The sequence below is a fragment of the Falco rusticolus genome, chromosome 5 (assembly GCF_015220075.1).
Source record: "Falco rusticolus isolate bFalRus1 chromosome 5, bFalRus1.pri, whole genome shotgun sequence".
Taxonomy (NCBI): domain Eukaryota; kingdom Metazoa; phylum Chordata; class Aves; order Falconiformes; family Falconidae; genus Falco; species Falco rusticolus.
Window position 1 is genome coordinate 58,487,545 of NC_051191.1, and position 20,954 is coordinate 58,508,498.

Below are 20,954 nucleotides of genomic sequence, written 5' to 3' on the forward strand. Positions count from 1 at the left end.
TCCTGGGTTATGGAGCATCAGCTGGGTAAGGCAACCTGCACAATGTCTCCTTTGCTCTGTACTGATCCCAGAGCTTGGTGGAAGCATTTATGAAATCATGAGTAATAGTCGCAACTTTCCTTCTCTTTCCTTCACCCTCTTTGGTGTATTTGGACCTGCTGGTCATGCTAAATACATCCCTGTGTCAGAAATCCCCCAGCTGTCCACACTCATTGCTCCTATGACAGGAACGTACCATGGCCATTATAGTCCCCATTTTTGGTTTTATTTGAAGTACACACAAGTAGAATTTGCAGATTGCTTTGAACTGAGCAGGTCTGCCCCTGCGTGTGTACCTCTATCCTGTGACTTTTTTTTTTTTTAAATTAACAGTAGCTTCAATTTTGCATCGGTGCATGGTTAAAAAGCAATACACATGTCAGCTATTTCTTAACTTCATTTCTCCAATAAATTATTTCTCCTGTTTTTTTTGTTTGTTGTGCAGTTGACTGAAGAAATGTTAACATCCCGCTCTAAATCTCTCAGTGGAGTCTCTGTTCCCTTCTCTGATATAACAGATGGGTTATTGCTTGTTATAATTATTAACATTGTGGTGTGGGACAGGGCTAGGGTGGGAGCCATTTTGGGGGGCGAGGGCGGGAGGCTGCGGGGAGTCGTTAAGGTTGGAATGTTAACTCCAGTGGTGACTGACTGTTTCCGTAATAGCAGGTTGTTGTGGCTGCACGCTCTAGTACTTGAGGCTGTGTACTTCACTGAGCTTGTGGTAGAGCCTAGGGCGAACTGCTGTCCCAAGAGAATGCTGGGATGGATAGAACTAGCCAATATGAGTCTGAACGTGGTGACTTTGCTGGTTGTTCTAGCTCCAGATGTCAGCATGCTTAGTTTTTAATTTTGATTAATAAATGTTACGCCATTCCCCCTCCCACACCTGATTCCAAGCCTTCTTTTCTATTCTTCTTTTTTTTGTTTGTTTTGTTTTGGTTTGGTTTGGTTTTCCTTTATGAGAGACATGAGTTAAAAGAGAATTACATGATAACCCTTTTTGGTTTCAAACTGCATCTTGCTGTCATGTTCGGAGTATGTGCCAGGCACATTTGAAATGGCTTTTGATCTGAAATGTGGCTGGCAGGTGTGGGGCAGAGTGGGAACCGGGGTGCTCGCTGAAGCTGGCTGCCCTGCAGAGGGTGTGCCAGGCAAAAGTGCCTCGTGCGCCATGCCCAAGTGACAGACCCCGTCGAGTTCAAGAAGCTCTTCATCTTAAGGGAATACCACAGTGACATTGGTATGAAGTTTTGTCTTAATTTGGTGAGGCTGAGGGAGGTTGGATTTGGATTAAGGCTGCATCTCATTCCTCTTGTCTCCATCATGTTTCAGAGGTGGGAGTAATGGTGGTGCACTGATAGTGTGCCAAACCCAGGCTAAACCTCCCCAAACCGTCAGTCCAGAGTGCAGGGATTGAAACAGCTAGATGAGATTGAAAGGGCAAAACTGTAACATGACATCTCTTTCAGGCAGTGTGGAGATGTTTCAGAGGTGTAGATTTGTGGTGTTCTTTCTGTTAACTAGAAGATTGAAGGAGGCTGTAAGTCCCTCTTCTCCAGAGTAGGAAAGGGTCCCCAGGCATGTTTTGGATAGCATGTTAGCGCTCATGGGGCTAACACAGGCCCCCCAAAAGCAACAAAAAAATAACTTAAAATCATTACTTCTAATGTAAAAGCTACCTAGCCCAAAACTGAACAGTGCTGAGCAAACGCACAGTCCTGTAGTAGAGATGATCTTGTGCTCTTAATGACATATACACAAAAGATCTATAGGGAAGAAGTGGTAGAGGTATATGTTGAGTTGATTTTGGAGGTGAAGAGCATAAGTCTGCCTTTTGGTCCTTGAAACTCTGAAATGTCAATTGGAGAAAAAAAAAAAAAAGCCAGGAGCAATCTGGAATTTTCTGATGTTATTTATGGCTCATTGTGCCAATGAGCAAATCAAAGCCACGGTTCATTTACCATTGCGCTCCCCCCCGAGTTAACAAAAATGTGTTCAGAAGTGTACAATAAAGAAATAATATCTCACCTAGGCTTCAGAGCCCTCTGTTCTGCCTGCTGTGCAGCCTTTGCCCCTGGTCCGAAAGATGGCTGGCCTCCGTCCTTCGTTACTGCAGGCTGTGCAGAGCTGCCTGCCTGAGACGGGTTTTCCTCTGCTCCAAGAGCTCCTTGTGGGAGTTCCAGGAGATAACTCGCAGGTCTTCCTCTGGGTCAGGATTCACATTTTGACAACCCAGCTGTAAGTACGTTTTTAGTAACTACCTTTTATCAGTGTAAGCATTTTAAAGACCTGTACTACAGGTGTGTAGCCTGGGCAGAAATGCAGCGGCAATACAGACTGTTGTGGTGTAATTCCCCTGACCTGTTTCCCTTTTACATGGAGAGAGGAGAGAACAGTCTGGTTGGTATCAATGTCACTTTGCTTGTTGCCAGCCCTGAGACTACCAGGGACTGTCTTCTCTTAACTGTCTTTTCCTGATAGCTTTTTGGCTTCTTTGGCTATCAATACTTCTCTGCTTCTGGACCAAATGAAATGCTATCCTTTTGGGTTTCCAGGGGTTAAAAAGCACAAATTTTTAAAATACGCACTTCACAGAAAGTGCCCACCTCCGATTTCCCCAGCTTAAGAGGTCGTAAAAATTACATTGCATGCAAGATTTCAGCTCTCTTTTGGTTTTCAGTTCCTTCGTGCCAAATTTAATTTCCTGCAGGGGTCTAACCGTGCTCAGGCTTGCTTCAGTTTCTTCCTTCTGATAAACAGGGTGATAGAAGAGTCTCCCTGGTCCTTCTGAGGAAAGGAATATACATGAGTTAATGGGTGATGCTTACAATAGACATGACATGGCAGCTGATGCAGTTTGAAACACTTCCTCTTCTTGTGATGTGTGTGACTTTTTTTTTTTTTAATTTATTTTATTTTTTAATGCTCTGCGTGGGTGGACAGGTATCTGTAAAGTCAGTTCTCTTCTCTCCTGCAGGGTGGATATGCAGCCTACAGATATGCACAGCCTGCTACTGCAACAGCAGCCACGGCCGCTGCAGCCGCTGCAGCAGCTTACAGCGATGGGTATGTAAGGGGGCGGTGTCCGTGGGGGCTCCCTTGCTGTGCTCAGGGATTCAAGGAGCAGTGATCCATTACAGCACTTCTACTTCTTTCCCTGGGCCTTTGTCTTACTTGCACTCGCATGTGCACATATGCATGCACAATCCAACATGAAAGACTTGAATGCACAGTTTGTCTCTCTGCTTCTGGGCAGTATTGCCCTCCGATGTATGTAAGCTGGCACAAATCCTGGCCTCTTCCCTGTCCTTGTGATTCTCTGCACAAAGGAGGCAGTGTGGTTACAGCCTCAGTCAAAGGATCTAGCCTGTCTTGCCAGGTCCTTGCTCTGTGACTCTGGGCAGGTTGTTTAATCACTGGGTGCATTCCTCTCCCCATTCATAAAGTAAAAATTACTCTGCTCATACAGTACTCTAGGATGCTTTAACGTGCAGATCTGTATGGATGCAAGGATTATCAGAGTGTTTGCCTTAAGATTTTTTTTTTTTTCATCTCCTGTGCAGTGAGGCTGTGTTTTAATTCTAGCATGTGCAAGACCATGAAAGTTTATATTCCCTTCTCATTCTGGAGAATCCCTCACTGCTTTCCATTTAGCAGCTGTTACCATGCCAGTAGCACTAGTGTCAGCAGTCACTCTCCTCCCAAATTGCATCATGTGAGGTAAGGGATGCACTAGTGTCATTTTCAAAGGTACTGACCTCTTTCCTACAGGTCAAGCTCGTGGCTTCTGCCACATTCCTCCTTGTAGGCCATTCTTTCACCCATCTCATAAGATGCATGGCAGCATGCCCCTAGGATCTCTTTGAAGAGGGGCTGCCTGAGTGCATGTGTGTGCATGTATGCATACATGTGTGTAGAAGGGCATGCTGCTTCTTCCATCGCCTGTGGTCAGACAGCTGTATCTCTGCCCTCCAAAGTGACGAGTTGTTTTGGGTTTTTTTCTCTCTCTTTCTCTTTTTATATCTTTTCTCCCTCTTTTCAGTTATGGCAGGGTATACACAGCAGATCCTTACCACGCCCTTGCCCCTGCCGCTAGCTACGGAGTTGGCGCTGTGGTAAGTGTTTTGGTTTTTTTCTTGTGCTGTTTCTCATTTCCAACACGGGGAACAGCTGATCAGTGGGTATCGGGTAATGAAACTTCACCCAGAAATACTTTTTTTGTGCAGGAAGGAGGTCCTTGGCTGCAGTGCTGCATTCCAAGTTGTTCTGCATTCATATATTTGTGTTTGTGCACTAGCAAAGGAGCCAGGTTGTAGGAGACCAGTTACTACATGGTCTTGCACATCACCTAGTACAAAGGAGGTGGTAGAAGAATGACTGTAAATGGCAGGAGCCAGAATGCTGTTGGTGAATCAGTAAAACTGTATCAAGGTGATATATAGAGCAAAAATCAGCAATAGTTAAAGAGATGCAAGACACCCTTTCTTGCCATTTTCATTAACTTTAAAGGCTTGTGTTGCATGCTGAGAAATCAGTTCTAGGAAGCAAGGGAGTAAATTGTTCTCACGACATCTTGCAACAAAGCTGCTCCACTTGGTTCCCACTTCCACTAGTGGAAGGATGCAGTGTCCTGCCTGCCAGCAGCAGTTACGCAAGGGCTGGAGCGAGGTATGCTGGCATTGGCGGGGAGTGGAGCAGCTTGCTGAAACCACATGCTTGCCCATCTGCTAGCCAGCGCAGTATCTGTGCTGTTGCAAAGGCTGGAATACAAATGTGTTCAGAGAAAAAGACACCTAAATATAGATATCTGCAGAGTAGTGCCTCAGTTTGAGCCTCAGATCATCGTGTGGATTTTCCTTAAGTGTCAATGAAGGAAAAGCAGGTACTTCTAGGATACCAGGTCATCGTGTCTATTCTAGACCTTTACCTTAAGGTGAGGTGAAGAGCATCCTAAAAGTCCTGGTCTCTGCTATGTATAAAAACAGCCTAGACAACTGGCTCAGAGATGAGGACTCCTGAGTCTTCTCCCTGGTGCTGAACTCCCTTCAACTGAGGCTTGCCAAACTTCACCTCCAGCTGGCTGGCCATGAGCATGTCCTCCTGAGACATGTCCTTGGTGTTGCAAGCAAGGCTCTCCTCTCTTGCTTCTTAGAGGTGCTGATGGTGGTGGGTCAGTACCCAGACATGTCTGTTAGTCCTTCTGAAAGAATTTGGGTGCTGTCCTGAGTATTTCTTCACAGTTCTCCTCCTAACAACCTCTTCTGTCATTTAATTTCTACAGGCGAGTTTATACCGAGGTGGCTACAGCCGATTTGCCCCCTACTGAAGTGACGTGAGCCCCCTGCAAGTGGGACAGCCCCCCCAGTTCATGAGGCCTGGCTATTGCAATATTTACTAGTAGAGGAACTCTATAGCAAGACGAGGAAGAAAAACAAAAAAACAAAAGAGAAAATACTTTTTTATACCTCACTATGTTCTTCGAATATGTATTTTTTTCCTTTAAATTTCTGCCTTTAATTCTTTTGTTCCAAAGATTGTGCATTTTTTTTGTTTTGATTTTTTTTTCGTTTGTTTTTGGGGTTTTTTAAACTGTGGTAAAAATAATGCATTTCCGTGTCTGTATGTTGGTGCATAGCTTATCCTACCAATCACGGAAAAGGCGATTAGCGATAAGGAAAGTTGTTAGAAACTGATATCATGCAATTAATCAGGAACACGCAGACAGAGTTACTTCCCTGCGTCTGGTGCTTGGTGCCTATGAGACAGGAGGACACGAGGGAGAAGTCTCCACCTGCCGTGTTTCTGGTCTGCAGAAGGAAGCACTCTTTGGCTGTGGCTGGGACCTGAATGCTGGTGGGAAATAGTCATTTACATTTGGAAATGAGGGAAATGCAGAGACTTCCCTCATTTTTATCACCATCCGATGTGCACAGGTTTGGGGCAGTTTCAGCAGTGTCAGTAGTTTAGACTTGGCAGGAGAAGATATCCTCAACCTGCTGAAAGACTTTGCCTGTTACCTGCTATACAGGGGACAAGAGTTGGAAAGGTGTTTTTGATGAGGATGATCTTTCACACACACCCCCAACTTATTCTAGCTTATTGTTCAGCACTGCTGGTGGCTGCAATTATTTTTAGTTTTCCTTCCTCCTTTCCAAGACCTTTCTCATTTGCTGTCCTTTCGTCTTCTTTCCTTGCGGAGTGGCAGATGCAATGCAGCATCACACAGAGTACCTCTGTTGTGGACAGCAAGCGGTTAAACTTGTAGAGGTGAAGTGCATGCAGCCTTGCAGAGGAAGAAAGCTAGCAGAAGAACCATGCATCAGTGCTGTTCTCGGGTGATCTGAGATCCAGCGTTGCAAGGTCTCTCCCTCTCTTCACCCTGAGGTGCTTAGGCGCTGCTGGAAGTAATCTGTTTCAAATAACATGAGTGAGGAAAAACAAGTCATGTATAAGCTGCTTGAGGTAAGGGGCAAGCATGAGGTTTGTGTGGGGGAAGAGGGTCTCTTACATCTTAATGTTGATCCTAAAGTAGTTTTGTTTCTGTCAGGAGTTTGAGGGGAGGCAGAAGCAGTTTGTGCAAACTCTGAACTCATAGGAAGTTCCCACCGCAAGCTATTTCAGGCTCTTACATAGTTGCGTTGAAGCTTTGGGTCTGTTTTGCCCAGCCTCTCTTGGAAAGTTCTGTACCTGGTCTGCTGAGTCCATATAGACACTACATATTGACAGATTTGGAAGCAGAGAGGCTCTTTACGGGAGGGCTTCATGACTCCCAAAACCGTCTCCCTTCTGCTCTCATGTACAGTGATCTTGCTGTGTTTCAAAGTCAGCGTTTTCAGACGACTTGTGTGAGCTGTGCTGTGATGGGGAGGGAGTTACTGTTCTCCAGACCTCCCCACTCAGCTCCTGGCACCTAGAGTGCTCCCAGTAACCCCAGCGACCAGAGGCAGGGTCTCTTAACTACATGGCAGAGAAATGCAGAAGTGTGTTTTGATTCTGCTGCCTTGAGTACTGGGGTGAGCCTCGCTGCCCTGAGAAGGGCTGCGTGGAGTGTGGGTTTGTTGGTGGAGCCTCTCCAGCTCCTGTTGTACACCTGCTTCTCCATCCACCACTGATAACAGAATAAGGAACCTCCTGCTCTTAACACTAAGCAATGTCAGCACGCAGAGCTCCCAGGGAGGTGTCCTGGCCCAGCCGCGCACAGCCAAGCTTTGCTTTTTTTTTTTTTTTTTTCCCCCCCCTCTTCCTCAGCGATACACATAGCCTCTCTGTGCTCAGCAGAGAGGAGGCACCTCAAATGGGAAGAATGGGGAAGCCATTAGTCAAGCTAGAGACCCTGAAGCTATTGATTCTCTGGAGGAATAGCTAGATAAAGGGGACACCAAACTGCCAGCCTGTTGGCCACGTTTTTGGGGTTTTTTCTTCTTTTCTTTTTTCCTGGTTTTATTGTTGGGTTTTAACTTTTTTTTCCAAGCCAAAGTTTGGTTTGTTGCTGTTATGACAATTTTTTTGTTGTTTGTATATAAATATTTTAGTTAGCTTGAAAATGGGGAGGGGGGAACAGGGTCTTGGGGCTTTCACAAAATCTAGGAAATGAGGGGGACTCGGGGTGTCTGGGGGCTTTTACTGCCCGAGTTGGGGTAGGGGAGGGAGGACTTGTGGTAGAAACAGTCATATTCGAGGGGAGCCAGTTTCCACTGCAGGGCAGCCAGGGGACTTCTGGAGCTGAGATGCAGCAAAAGCCTCTACTGGAGTAGTTCTACCCACCTGTGGGTGGAGGGGCTGCGTGAGGCTGTCCCTTCCCTTGTCCGCAGGCAGTTCCTCACGCAGCAGGTCTGCAGGCTGCGAGCGGGAGCAGTGCAGCTTGCAGAGCCCGACAGGGGCAGCTGCTCACCCCACTGCCCCTTTCCTATGTTTCAGTTCAGCTGGTTCTGACTGCAGCTCTCAAAAAGCTGGCTTCTCCCTCCCCGAGCGTCCTCCCCTGCCCTGGCAGTGCCGCTTGCTATAACCCCACTGCTACTTGGCCTCCCTGGGAGTAGGGAGGCCAGCCCCATTTCTGCTTCTGAGCAGAGTCTATGCATGGCAGCTTCAGCCCACTCAAGTATATTAGGAGCGTGAGGGGTTTAGTGCAGAAGCGCCCAACCTTTGCAGGGCTGTGGTCCCCTGCTGTATGATCTCAGAGTAGTACCCACTCTAGAACATCCAGCCTGATTCCTCCTGTATCCGAGCCCAGCCTGCACTGGTTGCTCCCTGCCAGGCTCCTGCAGTGCATTAACCAGCCAGTGTCTCCTTGACTCTGAAGTTAATGCTGCAAGACCCCCGCTGAGGAAGGTTGCTGATAGCCCAGCGTCCTGCTCTCAGCAGGGAGCTTCAGAGGGGACACCGGGATGCTTGCTTGGCTGGGAGCTGCAGGTGGCTTGCTGGTTCCACATCTCTGGAGCACCAGACCTCCCAAAACCTTGCATGCCAGCTCAAATTTTGCAGCGAGGTTTCTTGAGTGAGTGTTGTGCTGTGGCAGGAGAGCTCTTGAACCTTTCTTCCCTCTTGGCAAACAATAGCTCTGGTTTCGCTCGGATGTGTTATGAATTGGCTTGAGATGCGTTCGGAGTAGCCAAGCCGTGGCTGTATCCGTCTTCTGATGAAGTGAGGACAAAACCTATATCTCCCTATGCAAAATGAATTACACTTAATGAATTATACTGGGCCCTGGCTTATTTAACTGATGGCAGCTAGTGCCTGTCCCCAAGATGGGTCTGTAGTCGCAGGCCCCTTGCAAAGCAGGGCTTGGCCTTCTGAGGGAAACCAGGCAGGCAGCCTGGCAGATAGCTTGCTCTTTGTCACCTTTTAGTCTGGTGGCACCTGGGATTCCTCTTGATGAAGAGGAAAAGTAGGTTTTTTTAAGTGTTGCTGTTTGTACTGTCTTGCAATAGGTCTGGCCAGCACGTGATGCTATACTGATAAAATTTTGGATTGAAGAGTTGATTTATTTAATGTGCTGGTCTATCTTTCCTTATGGTACAGTTGTGCTGGTACAAGAATAATTCTACTAGTATAGCATATTCTCTACTGGGAATAAGTTATACTGATGCCCAGCATGTTAACAAACTGTTGTCACTGTCCCTGTGCTAGGGAGGCTGCACTGGTGTAGGTGGGTTAGCTTTTTTAAGAAAAGCCATGACAGGACCTGGAGACAACGGGGAACTCTGTACGAGCCTGCTACAGCCGGCGTTGCCCAGGTTCAGCAGTTACGTGGATCGTGTGTGATGAGTTGAGATAGACAAAGCCATGTTTTAAAATAGCTGTGGCTTGGCTGTTTCAGTGCCCAAGAGAGAGCAGACTTGCCCAACGAGGAAGAGCACTAGCTCAGGAGTCAGAGGCCTGTCTTTTGGGCAGGGCTCTGTCGGTGCTCCGAAAGGGTCATTGCGGAGCGGTCGTGTTGCTGCTGGACTTCGCTTCCCTGTCCCTAAAGTGAAGTGGGAGTTTATCCCCTTTCTCACCCATTTTGAGACCTGTGGATGTGAAGTGCACAGCAAGAGCTGAGGAGGGTTATCTGAATAGCTGGCTCGAGTGCTAGTTGTGGAACGGTTAATAAAAGCATTTCCTTTCCCAAAAAGAGATGCTGGCTACTGGGGTTTCAGTTCCAGTGCCCAGAGTTTCAGCAGCAGGGAATACAAAGCTGAGCCTCCCAGTTCCTACCTACATTTTTCCCCAGCCCGTCCCTATCTGTATCTTCCCAGCCCAGCCCTGAAGGAGGAGGCAAATGGAGAACAGGCTTGGGGAGCACTTAGGAGCTTAATAAAGGGAAACTCAAAACAACAGCTCTGGGGAGCGCTTTTGCTGAGTCTAGCTCCAAAGGGAAAGCAGGCAGACGGCCCGCTGCCTGTGACCTCCAGCCTGGCAGGGGAGGGGGAATGCTGTCCGTGGTGCAGCGGGGTGAATTTTAAAGTGTGTTACCTGTTTGCACTGTTTTCAAATAGGAAGGGGGGGTGGGACGGGACCCAACTTAGTGAAGATGATGAACATCCAATGTAAACTTCTTTGTGTTTTTATTTTGACATGCTCTTGGAAAATGTCAAACATTTTGTAGTATACACCAGTGAGACTTGACTCTTTGTTGCATAAAACACTATTTTTGGTGATGTTAATGTCTGAAAAGCCCCTTCCCTCCATCCCTATCTTACTGATTGTCCTCTCCGCCCTCCAACTCCAGTAAACTTCTCTTCTGCAATGGAAACTCCAGTCAACAAGGCAAGCAGGAGTCTGATAGCCAGAGTGTGAAATGGGGCCCTTTTCAAGTAGGCTCTGGGGTTTCTCCCTGGTATGCCTTGCTCTAGCCAGGGGCTGGCAGGTTAGCCCCCGTCCCTTCACAGCATGTGCATCGATGGACATCCCAAGTCCCATTTAGGCTGCCACGTCCCCTCTTCATTGCCATTGCTAACCCTGGAAGGCAGCTTCTTGCTGGTGGTTGAAAGCACTGCCAGCGGTTGTCCCCTCTGGGTAGCAGGCTGCAGCTGGTCCAGGCTTGTGCAGTAGACAAGCTTCCTATGTTGCCTCAACTCATGGTAGAGCAAGAATGCATCAGCCAAAAATCTTGCCTGATTTTGCCAGGAGACTGCTGGTGTCTAAAACCGTCCACCCGAATATTCGTTTGGCTGGCAGTCGATAAAATGCCGGTTAATCTTAGGAATGGTTTTTCTTTTTTCTTGTTTTGTTTTGTTCTGAAGTGGGTCAATAAATCTCTTGCCAGATTCCCAGTTCTCTGCTGGTGGAGGGGCTTGTTGCTTCCCCAAGGATTGAATTCCTTGAAGAAATCGGGCCTCCCACATTAGTAGTCTCAGTTTTGGTCATGTTTTTCTATTTTTCTGTTCACAGTATTTTGTGTGTGTGCGCGTGTTGTAGTTTTGGCAGCTTGATTTGGCTGCATTATCAAGTGACGAAATAATCCTCTTTACCCCAGGGGATATGATTTGTCTTTGGGTTTTTTCCTTTTTTTTTTTTTCCTTTCCTTTTTTTTTTTTTCTCTTTTCAATATGATAAGTCCTGCTTGTAAATAGCTGGAGCTAAAACCTGGGGCCGATAGCAAATGAGAACCAGGGCTGTAGAGCGATACGGAGCTGGTGGAGTATTTTACTGACCTCACAGGCTGATCTACTTGAGACTTGGAGATTTTTCAGTGCAAGGCTGAGATGCCGCAGCACCTCCAGTGGCAGCAACGGACTTGCCCCTTCACGCAGTCTCCCCAGCACCTCCCATTGCCAGGTACCGCCGGGGATCTGGACGTGTCCCGAGTGGGATGCGTTCCCTTCCCCTGGATCATTTCCTAGGACGCCCAAGCCGCTTGCCCAGGGTCCCATTTCCCTGCTGACTCTGGAGAAGCAGTATCTGCATCCCAGGGCTTTGTGACAGCCTTTAACTTCCCGCCCTCCCTCGTTAAGTATCATATTGTATAGTAGCTTTCAGACCATACAGTATTCATTGGGTTATTCCTATTATTATCAAGTAGCTGGAATTGTGAAGGTCGGAGTAGTTAGATCTTTAGCTTTTATTCCTTTTTTTTGTATTACTATCCATGTGTATAAATTATTGATCATGTTGCTGGCTTTTATAAACTCTAAGCAAGGGGGGAAACCCTTCCTAACCCTTTGCAAATGGTAATGAAGCACTGTTTTTAAATAAAAGAGAGAAACACCAGTCTGTTGGCTCCCACGTGTTGTCTGTTTTTCAGTGACTCTGGATGAATTTTGCTGGAGCATCTCCCTGGCAGGTAAAACGCAAAGACGGGAAGCTGGTTTGAAGAATGAGCTGGGACGTAGGAGCTTCTTAACGGTGATAAAGGGCAAAGCCTTGGGAAGTCACGCTGGCAGAATCCCAGACCTGTCCATGCACGGAGCTCGCTGTAACCCCACACCTTTCCCTGCCATGCTTTCCCATTGCCGCTTATTAGCGGAAAAGGGCCATTTGTTTGGTATTTGATAAGGAGGCTTCCCCCTCCCCACCCCCCCACCCCCCCAAGCCTAATCTTGTTTGAACCTGTTAGTGTGGAAGGAGGGACAACCATTTCAAATTATAGTATCAGCGTTTTCTTTAATGCCTGCGTAGCCAATCTCCTGTCCCTGTTAGCACAGGTAGTGAACACGCACGACTGGAAGCTGGTGTTCCTGTGCTTGGCATGAATTTCCTCTAGGAGTTTGGACACGTCTTCTAATCACTGCTTCTGTTGTCCTGCCTGCAGAGGGAGTATTGCTGCAGACAAGTAGAAATTAATTCGTATTCTACGAAGTGCTTAGAGATCCTCAAGTGAAAAATCTCGTGCAAGTATATAATCAGATGCTTTTTCAGCTGAAATGATCCTAAAAATAATAAATCCCTGCGGCCAGTTTGCAATCATGGAAACCGATAACTGAGCAAAATGATACAGCGATGTATGCCTAGTACAGCTGAGGCTGGCGGAGGATTTTATTGCTTTTAGAAATGCCGGGTACCAGGAACAAAAGGGGTGGGACAAGGTGTGTCCCCGGGTGGTAGCGCTGTCGATAACGATGCAGGAAGGCGCACGAGCTCCTTAAGCATTCCTTCCTGGTATTTACCAAAGAGCAGCGATGTGTTCCTGTCAGATGATCCTCATTTCATTCTAACAATAACTCAAGAGGATATTCAACAGTAACCGCTAAAATTAGATGCCTGGAAATCAGGGCTGAGTGACTGTTGTGGAAGAGCTGGTTTAAGGGATTCTGCATGGGTGAGACTGGGAGAGGTCTTGAAACAAAGCTCTGCTGCGCTGGGAGAAAGGTGGTGCGGAGGCACGCTTCACACGGGAAGCAAAGGTGCTCTAGGTCTTGCAGCCTACCTTCACTGCAAGGCAAAGCCATAAAACGGCTCATCCTGGAATTCACTCAGAAGTCATTAAAAGTATTGTGGTAATATTGCATTGCTCGCCGTGGGATTATTGAAAGTAGAGCGCGTCAAAGGAAGTGGATATGGGTTCTTTGAAATGCACTCCAAAGTTGGCTAAGGAAACGAGCACTGCCGAATTAATAAATTCCCTTTCTATAAGCTGTAAATAATTATGATAAATAATAGACAGATCACATCAGTCACAGCTGCCCGCAAGCCGTAGTGCCCGTTTCAGTGTCTGTAGGTAGCATCCGCGGAGGGTGGGGGTGCCACCCCTTGGGAGGGGGGTTGGTCACAACCTGGATGTGGGCGCTGGGCTGCAGGGCTTGGTGCCAGCCCCGGGCTCGTGGATGTGGTTGCTGAGTGAGAATCCCTGTGCCGCGTGGCTGTGTTTGGCAGCTGCATGTGCATGGTGGGGGCCTGGTCAATGAATGGTAACGTTTGCTGGGAAGCGTTTGGATCTTGCTGAAATGATTTATAAATTGAATTTGTAGAAGAGCTCAAGGGTGAGGTTAGTGTGGCTGCTAAGGCTGTGTCTTAGTCTGGCACTGACAAGCTGCATCAGGAGATTTGAGCCCGAAAGCCCAGAAAGAAGCCCAGGTCCCTGCACCAGTGGCAAAGCCGATCTGTTTCCATGATTTTGCTGCTGGCCTGCTTTTGACTATATTGGCTCAAGGAGAGCAGCCTCAGCAACCCTCTGGTAGGAGAGCGTAGTAGCTGGTGTGGGAGGGAGAATTACTTGCATGTTTTCTGTCTTTATACAGAAAATTAAGAATTTGTAGAATAATTCAGGTTGCAACAGACCTGTGGAGGTGGTCTAGTCCCTCAATGTCTTGCTCAAAGGTCAGTCAGGTTCACGTAACTAGCATCTTCAGCACAAGCTTGGAGGTGAAATACACTCTGGAGTGCCAACAACTTCAACACATCCTGGTAGGCAAGAGGTGACCCGTGCCCTCCGGTGCTTGCCTGCCAGCCCTGTTTCCTTCCCTGCACAGGCTGGGGTTGGTTGTCACCTGCAGCTGTTTCACTGGGGCATGCAGAAGGCAAACTGCAATGCACTTAACAAGTTCAGACAAGATGTGATTTTTGTGGTTGCTCTCAGGTTTGCCTGAAGTGTGACATTTCTGGCATGGCACATCCAGCTCTGACTCCTGCGGCTGCAGATGAGCTGGGAGCAGTTCAGCAATGGGCCTCCAGCGTGGTTGGAGGGCTGGAGCAGGGCGGAGGGGGGAGAAGGGAAACAACTGCAAGAGCTCATCTGTTTTATTGTCAAGAAGGACAATTAATTGCTTTCTAGAAGCACCTTGCAAGGAACAAAGATCTGACTTTTCAAGGTCTTTCCTCCCAACCAGTGTTGTAACACACCCCAGTGCCTGGGAGGTGAAGTCGGACAACTCCAGCCCTACCTGTGGGTTAAGAGGCTTGCTGCAATTAGTTATTTCTGAAGCATTTCTAAATGTCAAATCCTAATCCAGGAGCTTCCTGTGGTTTGTGCTGGCTAGCCCGATTGCTAACCTCATCCGTGATTAACAGTCTACTGTCCTGGGTGCTCTCTGTTCACCCTGGGCTCACACTGACCTTTCAGCAACGGGCCAAACCTGTAACCCTTGGGTGCTGCCCTTCTTCCCTCTACCGGCTGATGGAGACAGCCCCACAGACCAAGTCCTCATCCACGGGGCCAGCCCAAGCGTGCTGTGGTCAGCATGCGCCTCATGTCTGCTCCTGCAGCAGAGGTGAAGGCTCCTGGCTCGTGTGAGCCCTGTGACTGGGGAAGCAAAGTGGGTACTGGAGGATTTTTGTTTCTAAGAAGAGGCGGTTTCCTTCTGCAGGTCTCTGAAGGTGGAGCAGGGACTGTTTGGCTCCTGAGGTGCAGTGGCCACCAGCCCGTGACCAGATTCTAGGAGTCAGCCTTCTCGTTTGGAGAAGCCTTGCCACGTTTGGCTCCTTTCCTGCTGCAGCATGCTGATGCCAGGAGCCCCTGCGTGTGCTGGGGAGGGGATGCACAGAGCTGGCACCGGGAGCAGCTGTCCCAGTTTGTGGAAACTTTCTTGTCTTTTTAAGGACATGCTGAGTGCTGTGCTCTAACTTTAGCACAAAGGTATGGTTGACTTGGCTTCTTTTATTAATGGATGTGTATAAATACATCTGGTCTCAGTGCCTGTCTTGTTCTTCCATGTGTAAACACTGAGCTCTCTCCCAGCTCCTTTTGATGATAAATTCCTCATCTTTTGAATCACAAATCACCTTTTTGTGTGTCAGGAGGAAGCGTCAAAACCCAAAGTCACTTTGTTTTTTATAGCAGCAGTGCTCTTGAACTGAACTCTGCTCAGAAATCGCCGATTTCAGGGAGCACTGCAACAACAGCAGATCTGGTGTGTTTACAGTTTTATTGAAATACCCTTTGCGCTCATCTGGAGCCCTCCTCCACTGCAAAGCGCTGCAGCCTTCTCTCATTTTTGCAAGGATGTCACCCATCCTCCCTGGTGGGAGGCTGGGAAACCTTGCTTTGCGTTCAGAACACTGGGGCTTTTCTTTTTCAGTCAGTGCACCCAGGTTCTGCCGTCTCTGCTCCAAGAGAAGTTGCTCTCCAGAAATAGCTCCTGCTCTTGGCTGAGCACAGCTTATGTGGGTGAGATGCCGCTGGCTGTCCCCACACTTTGGCTGAGCACGGAGGCAGGTCTCCCCCAGCGCAGGGAGGCCATGCATGCTGGCGCTGCAAGCGCAGGAGGCCGCGGAGGGCTTTCTGCTCACCCCAGTGTGAAGGTGGGCAGGCACTGGGGTGAGCTGCCTGCTCTGCCATCCCCCTTGGCTGCAGGGCTTCAGGGGTGGGAAAACTGGCACCTTCCCACGCAAAGCCTTGCACAGGTGGTAGGAAGCTTCACGTCTGTGTCATATGGGGGGCTGAACGAAAAGTTGGGAGGGGGAAGATGAAAAGTTCAGGGTTGGGGAAAAGTTGGTGACTGCTGGGCTTGCGTGCTTGCCTTGGGGGTGAGGGCTGAGCTCGCCGCAGGGCTGTGACCCAGGGATAACACTCTTACTTCTCCTCCACGGGCCAGTGATGGGGTTCACAGTGCAGGAGCGGAACTGGCCCATCCTTGCTCACCGCTAACGCCGTGGCAGGGCTGGCATGGAGCCAAGAGCCGGTGCAGCCAGAGGTCTGGAGAAATGAGTCTGACACACTCCTCAGGGTCAAACTGGGTGAGACTCAGCCCTGAAGCAACAGAGATGACAGCTAGTGATGAAGCCGACTCATCCCTCGTTAAGATCCAGTTCCTGCTGTGGTGGAGAGGGTCGTTAGCTCTGGTGGGGAGGCCAGGCAGAGCCCAGTTCTGCAATTCGGGTCACAGGGTGGCTGTGCAAAATACCCACTCAGCCCTGGGCTCTCAAAGAGCTTTGACTAGAAAGGAGCAAATGCCTTTTAGCAAAAGGACTAACAGCAGCGTTGAGCAAAATGTGCCATTCCCACAGGTTTGTAGTGATATTAAATACCTCTTGCAATACGTAGTTGGGACCTGTCAACACCAGCACAAGTACCAGGGGCTTTTCTGATGAGTGGCTTGAATACTGGCGAGTCACTAGTTCCCGCCATTAGCAGCAAGCTGTGGGGCACAATGAAGCACTTCCTCACCATCAGCCAGTGTCCTCACGCCAAAACTGGGCAACCCCCTCACATGTAGAGCTAAGGGAGCTTGCTTAGTCATCCCCCCAGGGAGCAGCATGTGGGAGGTGGCTGTAAGGCAGCCCTAGCACTGACATGGTTCGTAAATAACCCTGGGGATGGGATGCCATATCTCCTAGTTTTGCTCCAGCTGAGCCTGGAGCTTTCAAGCACTCGCGCACCTTCCGTTTCGCTGAGTAACAGTGCCCTCAAAACAAAAAATGAGGCTGAAGCCAAATTTCACTCCAGGGGATGTACACATTTGCGCCTGGCTGGAGCTGCTCAGGTTGTGGGAGCAGTGACCAGACTGTTCTATGATGCCCAGCCACACCGGCCTCCGCTGAGAGGTGCCTCAGGTGGGACATCCTTGCACCTGCAGAAAACCTGCCATGAGTTGCAGGCCAGGTATGACCCAGTGTCATGGCTGGGAACCAGGGGGATTTCTCCTCGACAGTGGTGAATCGCCATTCAACAGGTAGGGAACTCTGTTCACCATTTTTCTTTGCCCACGTGTTTAAATTTTTCTCATTTTGGGGGAGAAAAAGCATTTGGAGCATTTGAGTTGTGACTGGGGGCGAGCAGCAAGCCTCCCCTGGTTTCTTGTATCAGGAAAAGGCAACTCACCCCCTTCCCTACCAGGTAGGCAATAAACCCTCTTGTAGAAAAATAAACGAGTGCTCTGGAGCCTTGCCCATCTTTGGCATGCTCCCATCCTGCTTGCAAGTTCCTGACAACTGTGTTTCTCCAAGCCTCTCCACTAGCAATGAAACACCTTGATAAAAATTGTGGGGTCCTGTGAGAAACACCTTGGCTGAGTATCCCTCTTCCCACCAGCAGCTGATGGCACAGGGGGCAAGTGCCATGTTGTCCCCATGAGGCAGCAGCACCCAGCTCTACTCAGAGCTGGGCAGACCCCACGGTTGGTTTGGACTCTGGTCTCCTTGAGCAGATATGAGATATTTGATTTTCTGGTGCCCTTGTGTGGCTTCGTGTCCCCTTACTGGGGACCCTCACAGCTGAGAGGCCCCAAAGCCACAGAGGAGCATCCTTATGGGCACTGCCAAGGCTGAAATCCCAGCAAGCCTAGGTAAGCAGAAAGCATGTCTTGAAAAACAGCCGGGTCCTGGTACCATACCACCCTGAAGTGCATTCTGGAGATTTTTCTCACCACATGTGACCATCCCATTGCCTCCTGCAACTACAGCTGCGTAGGTCTCCTGGGGCCGCATGTTTCTAGATGAGTTACTAGCACCAAGTCTGAGCATCTGTGCCCAAAATACAGTGAGAGTTGCCAGGAGGAGGGGAGAGGCAATGGGTGAATCTCCTCTCTTCTGCTTTGCAAATGATCAGGTCCCAAGCTCTGAGCTCGGGTAAGCTGCCCTGGCTGCTTGGCTCTTTAGTAGGTGGCTGCTCGGGGCGTGCTGCAGAGTGGGAGTTGTCTTTTCCAAACCCTTCGCTTCTGTGCTCTGGCAGCCAGGCAATCCCCACAGGACAAAGTCCTAACGTGCCCAGAGCCAAGTTTCGTGCCCAGATATGTTTCTGGGCTCAATTTCACTCCAGGCTTTGGGAAAATAGGAGTGCTTTTAAAGACTGCCATTTCACCATCTCAGTCAGAGAAACCGCGTGCCGTGAATGTACCCAAAGGAATGACGCACGGGAACAGACAGGATGATCCAAGGCAGAAAAAGCAGAAAGGCAGATTTTGGATGGTATTATAACAGTCTGCTCGTGTGGCTAAAATTAAAAGGAGAACTCAGGACCAATAAAGCTGGGTCTAGCCTGCTTCCCAGGACACAGGCCATCCCCTCTTGACCTGCTCTACATGCTGGTTGCCTGTATGGGCTGCAGGACCCAGCAGTGCCCAGAACACCCAGAGCTGTGTCCTACCCACCAGAACAGTCGGGGACACGATGTTCCTGGAATTCCTCTACCCAGAACAGTTAATGTTCCCCTTCATTTTACAATATTTTTTTTAACACCTCTTTTCTTTCTCTAGTGTTTCTGCAAACAGTCTGGAGAGTCTGCAAAGGTTGGAGTTACCAGCCCTCACCTCCCAAAACCATGGTAAGGCACCTGGGTCTGTGATATCCCAGGGAGCTCCTGGCTGTCACTGTAGGGAGGTCATTTCCAGAGCCAGAGCTGTGCTGCGTCGCTGAGGGTCAGTGGCCACACTGGGAACAGGACTGGCTTCTTCTCTTCTCTGGCTTTGCAAGAGTCACCAACCCGTGAAGAGCAGCAAACCCAGGATCCAGTCTCAGACCTGGCCTGCTGGTGGTGTGATTACAGCTGCTTCATGCAAACAGAATAAGTCCCTGGGTGGGAAATCTGGAGGACCAAAGGACTGCTAGCATGGTCCTAATGCTAAAAATCAGGTCAAAGAGGTGACAAAAGGATGAAGGGGAGGGCCCACATAGCCTCGTGAGCGTGGCAGGGTAGCCTTGGGGCTGCATCCTGGCACCGGAGCCTTCAGGAGGGATCAGGAGGAAGGGGTTCTGCCACATTTCATCCCAAACCTGAGGCACAGGAGAGCAGGGACAGCCCCATTTGCCTTGGTGACAGCCAAGGGGAGGAAGCTGGAGGCTGGTGTGGAAGGACTGATGGGGTGCAGGCTGTGTCCTCCAGGTGGGGGCATCACCTCCTCCTGCCCACATGACCACTTGGTGCCTCCTGCTCATCACTTCATTTGAAAAATGGGGTTAGTACCTCATGTCTGAAATTGGCTTCATTAAAAATTGTACTCTAGAGAACATTTCTGCAAGGAACCATTGATGCTCATCTTTTTGTTGCCATCACTGCAATTTTACATGTTTCTGGTGTACTGATGTTCTGATGTAACTAAGCACTGCATTGCTTAGTTAATGTCTTTCCAGGGATAGGGGCAGAGCAGTTCAGTGGTACTGTGTGATTTGCTCACTTATGTTTTCTCATCCCAGAGCTACTTCCTTTAGGGTTTTCCTTCTGTATCTAACCCCATAAACGCCCTGCTGGTTTCCCATGTGTGGAATGTGGGTGGCGAGGTGGGTCTGCAAAGGTCTCTCCATACCTCTCAGCTCTAGACTGCACCAGGTCACGCCTGTATCTGTGTTTCCCACGTGGAGCCATACACACGTCTGGTTACACCCCTTTGCTCTCATAGGGACCCAGCACAGGCTCTGGCCACGTCGAGGTGGTTCTCCCCTGCGTAGGTGGTGTGTGGTCCTAGAGCTGCTGTTTTCTGGCCCCTCTCTCCAGCCTTGGGGATGTGCCTCCATCCCCTTCTGCTGCAAGCTCGGGGCTGTTTCAGCAGGAGGGTTTGAACCAAAGCTCTTGGAGTGGGTCGATCTCCAGGTATGCCGTGTGGGTTGGAGCCGGAGCTGCTAAGGGGGTGCTGCTGCTCCTGTGTCTCTTGGCTCCTCAGCATCTCTGGGGTGTGAAAGCTTGGACATGAGCTCCTCAGTGTTTAAGGGTGACAAGGTTATTTTTCCCACTCTGCTTGGCTCTCACCTGTCATTTGGATGTCACTATAATTTAGATGTGGCAAAGGTAGCAAGAGTCATTTTGGGTCTCTGCCAGCATGCTAGGAGTTGGAGGTAGGGTCATGTGCATAAGAGGACAGGAATTTCCCTTAGGTTTTCAGGAAAGGCTGGGACCCAGTTTGGGGTCCCAAAACTGGAGCAACTGAGCCAAGCCCTGCCATGGGAATGTGCATGTGTTGCAGCAATGGTGTTTGCATGCGTTTGTCATGGCAGCAGCCACAGAGGTGGGCAATGCTGTTCCACTGCCGCTGGGTTCAGCTGCCATGCAAATCACCAATGGCATTTTACAGGAGACATTTGTCTGAGGGCGATGTTTGTGCTTAGGGTCATGTCTATTTTTGCTGCTATGCCATGTATTTTTAAATTGGGTTTGAATGGCATACAGTGCCCACAGCACAGCTCCTTTCAGATCATCTGTCATGTCAGAAAATGGTTTTGAATATGTCTGCTCATTTCAAGCTAAATATTTATTCTGTAATTAGACTGTTTTGTTTCAAATGCTTTTTTTTAAAAAAAAAGAATGAATGAGAAGTTAGATTGGGCTGCCTAAGCGTGATAGGAATATGTGGCTAGAGAGCAACATGCTTCTGCAAAGGTAGTGTGGGTGTTTGGCCTTCACAAAATATCCCTCCATTTCTTTTTTCCCCTGGGTTCATCGGTGTGAAAATCTGCTCTGTTAGTTTCCAAGCCAGGACACACTAGGGATATTACAGCTGTACATATGGAGGTGAGGAAAAGGTCTTCAGCCCAACTTTTCCCCACCTGGCTGGGCTCCTCAGCGCTGTCTCCCCAGCTGGGCTCTTGTCCCTGCAGAGCCATCGATGCTTTGGCCCAAGGATGCTGTCTTG

At 49.0% G+C, this 20,954-nt stretch overlaps 1 protein-coding gene across 11 annotated transcripts in view; it reads left to right on the top strand.

Annotated features, from left to right (window-relative positions):
- Positions 1–11,732, top strand: part of RBFOX2 (RNA binding fox-1 homolog 2) — a 174,299-nt gene extending 162,567 nt beyond the window's left edge. For 6 of the 11 annotated variants that reach the window (XR_005104354.1, XM_037388232.1, XM_037388234.1 and 3 more), the window contains 3 exons: positions 3,020–3,108; positions 4,085–4,157; positions 5,324–11,732. Coding sequence is in view for 9 of the 11 variants with exons in the window: in XM_037388234.1 (XP_037244131.1) it covers positions 3,020–3,108; positions 4,085–4,157; positions 5,324–5,378 (217 nt within the window). In the remaining 2 variants the exon portion in view is untranslated. The other 5 variants (XM_037388229.1, XM_037388230.1, XM_037388231.1 and 2 more) reach the window with 2 other exon arrangements.
- Positions 11,733–20,954: the final 9,222 nt, after the last annotated feature.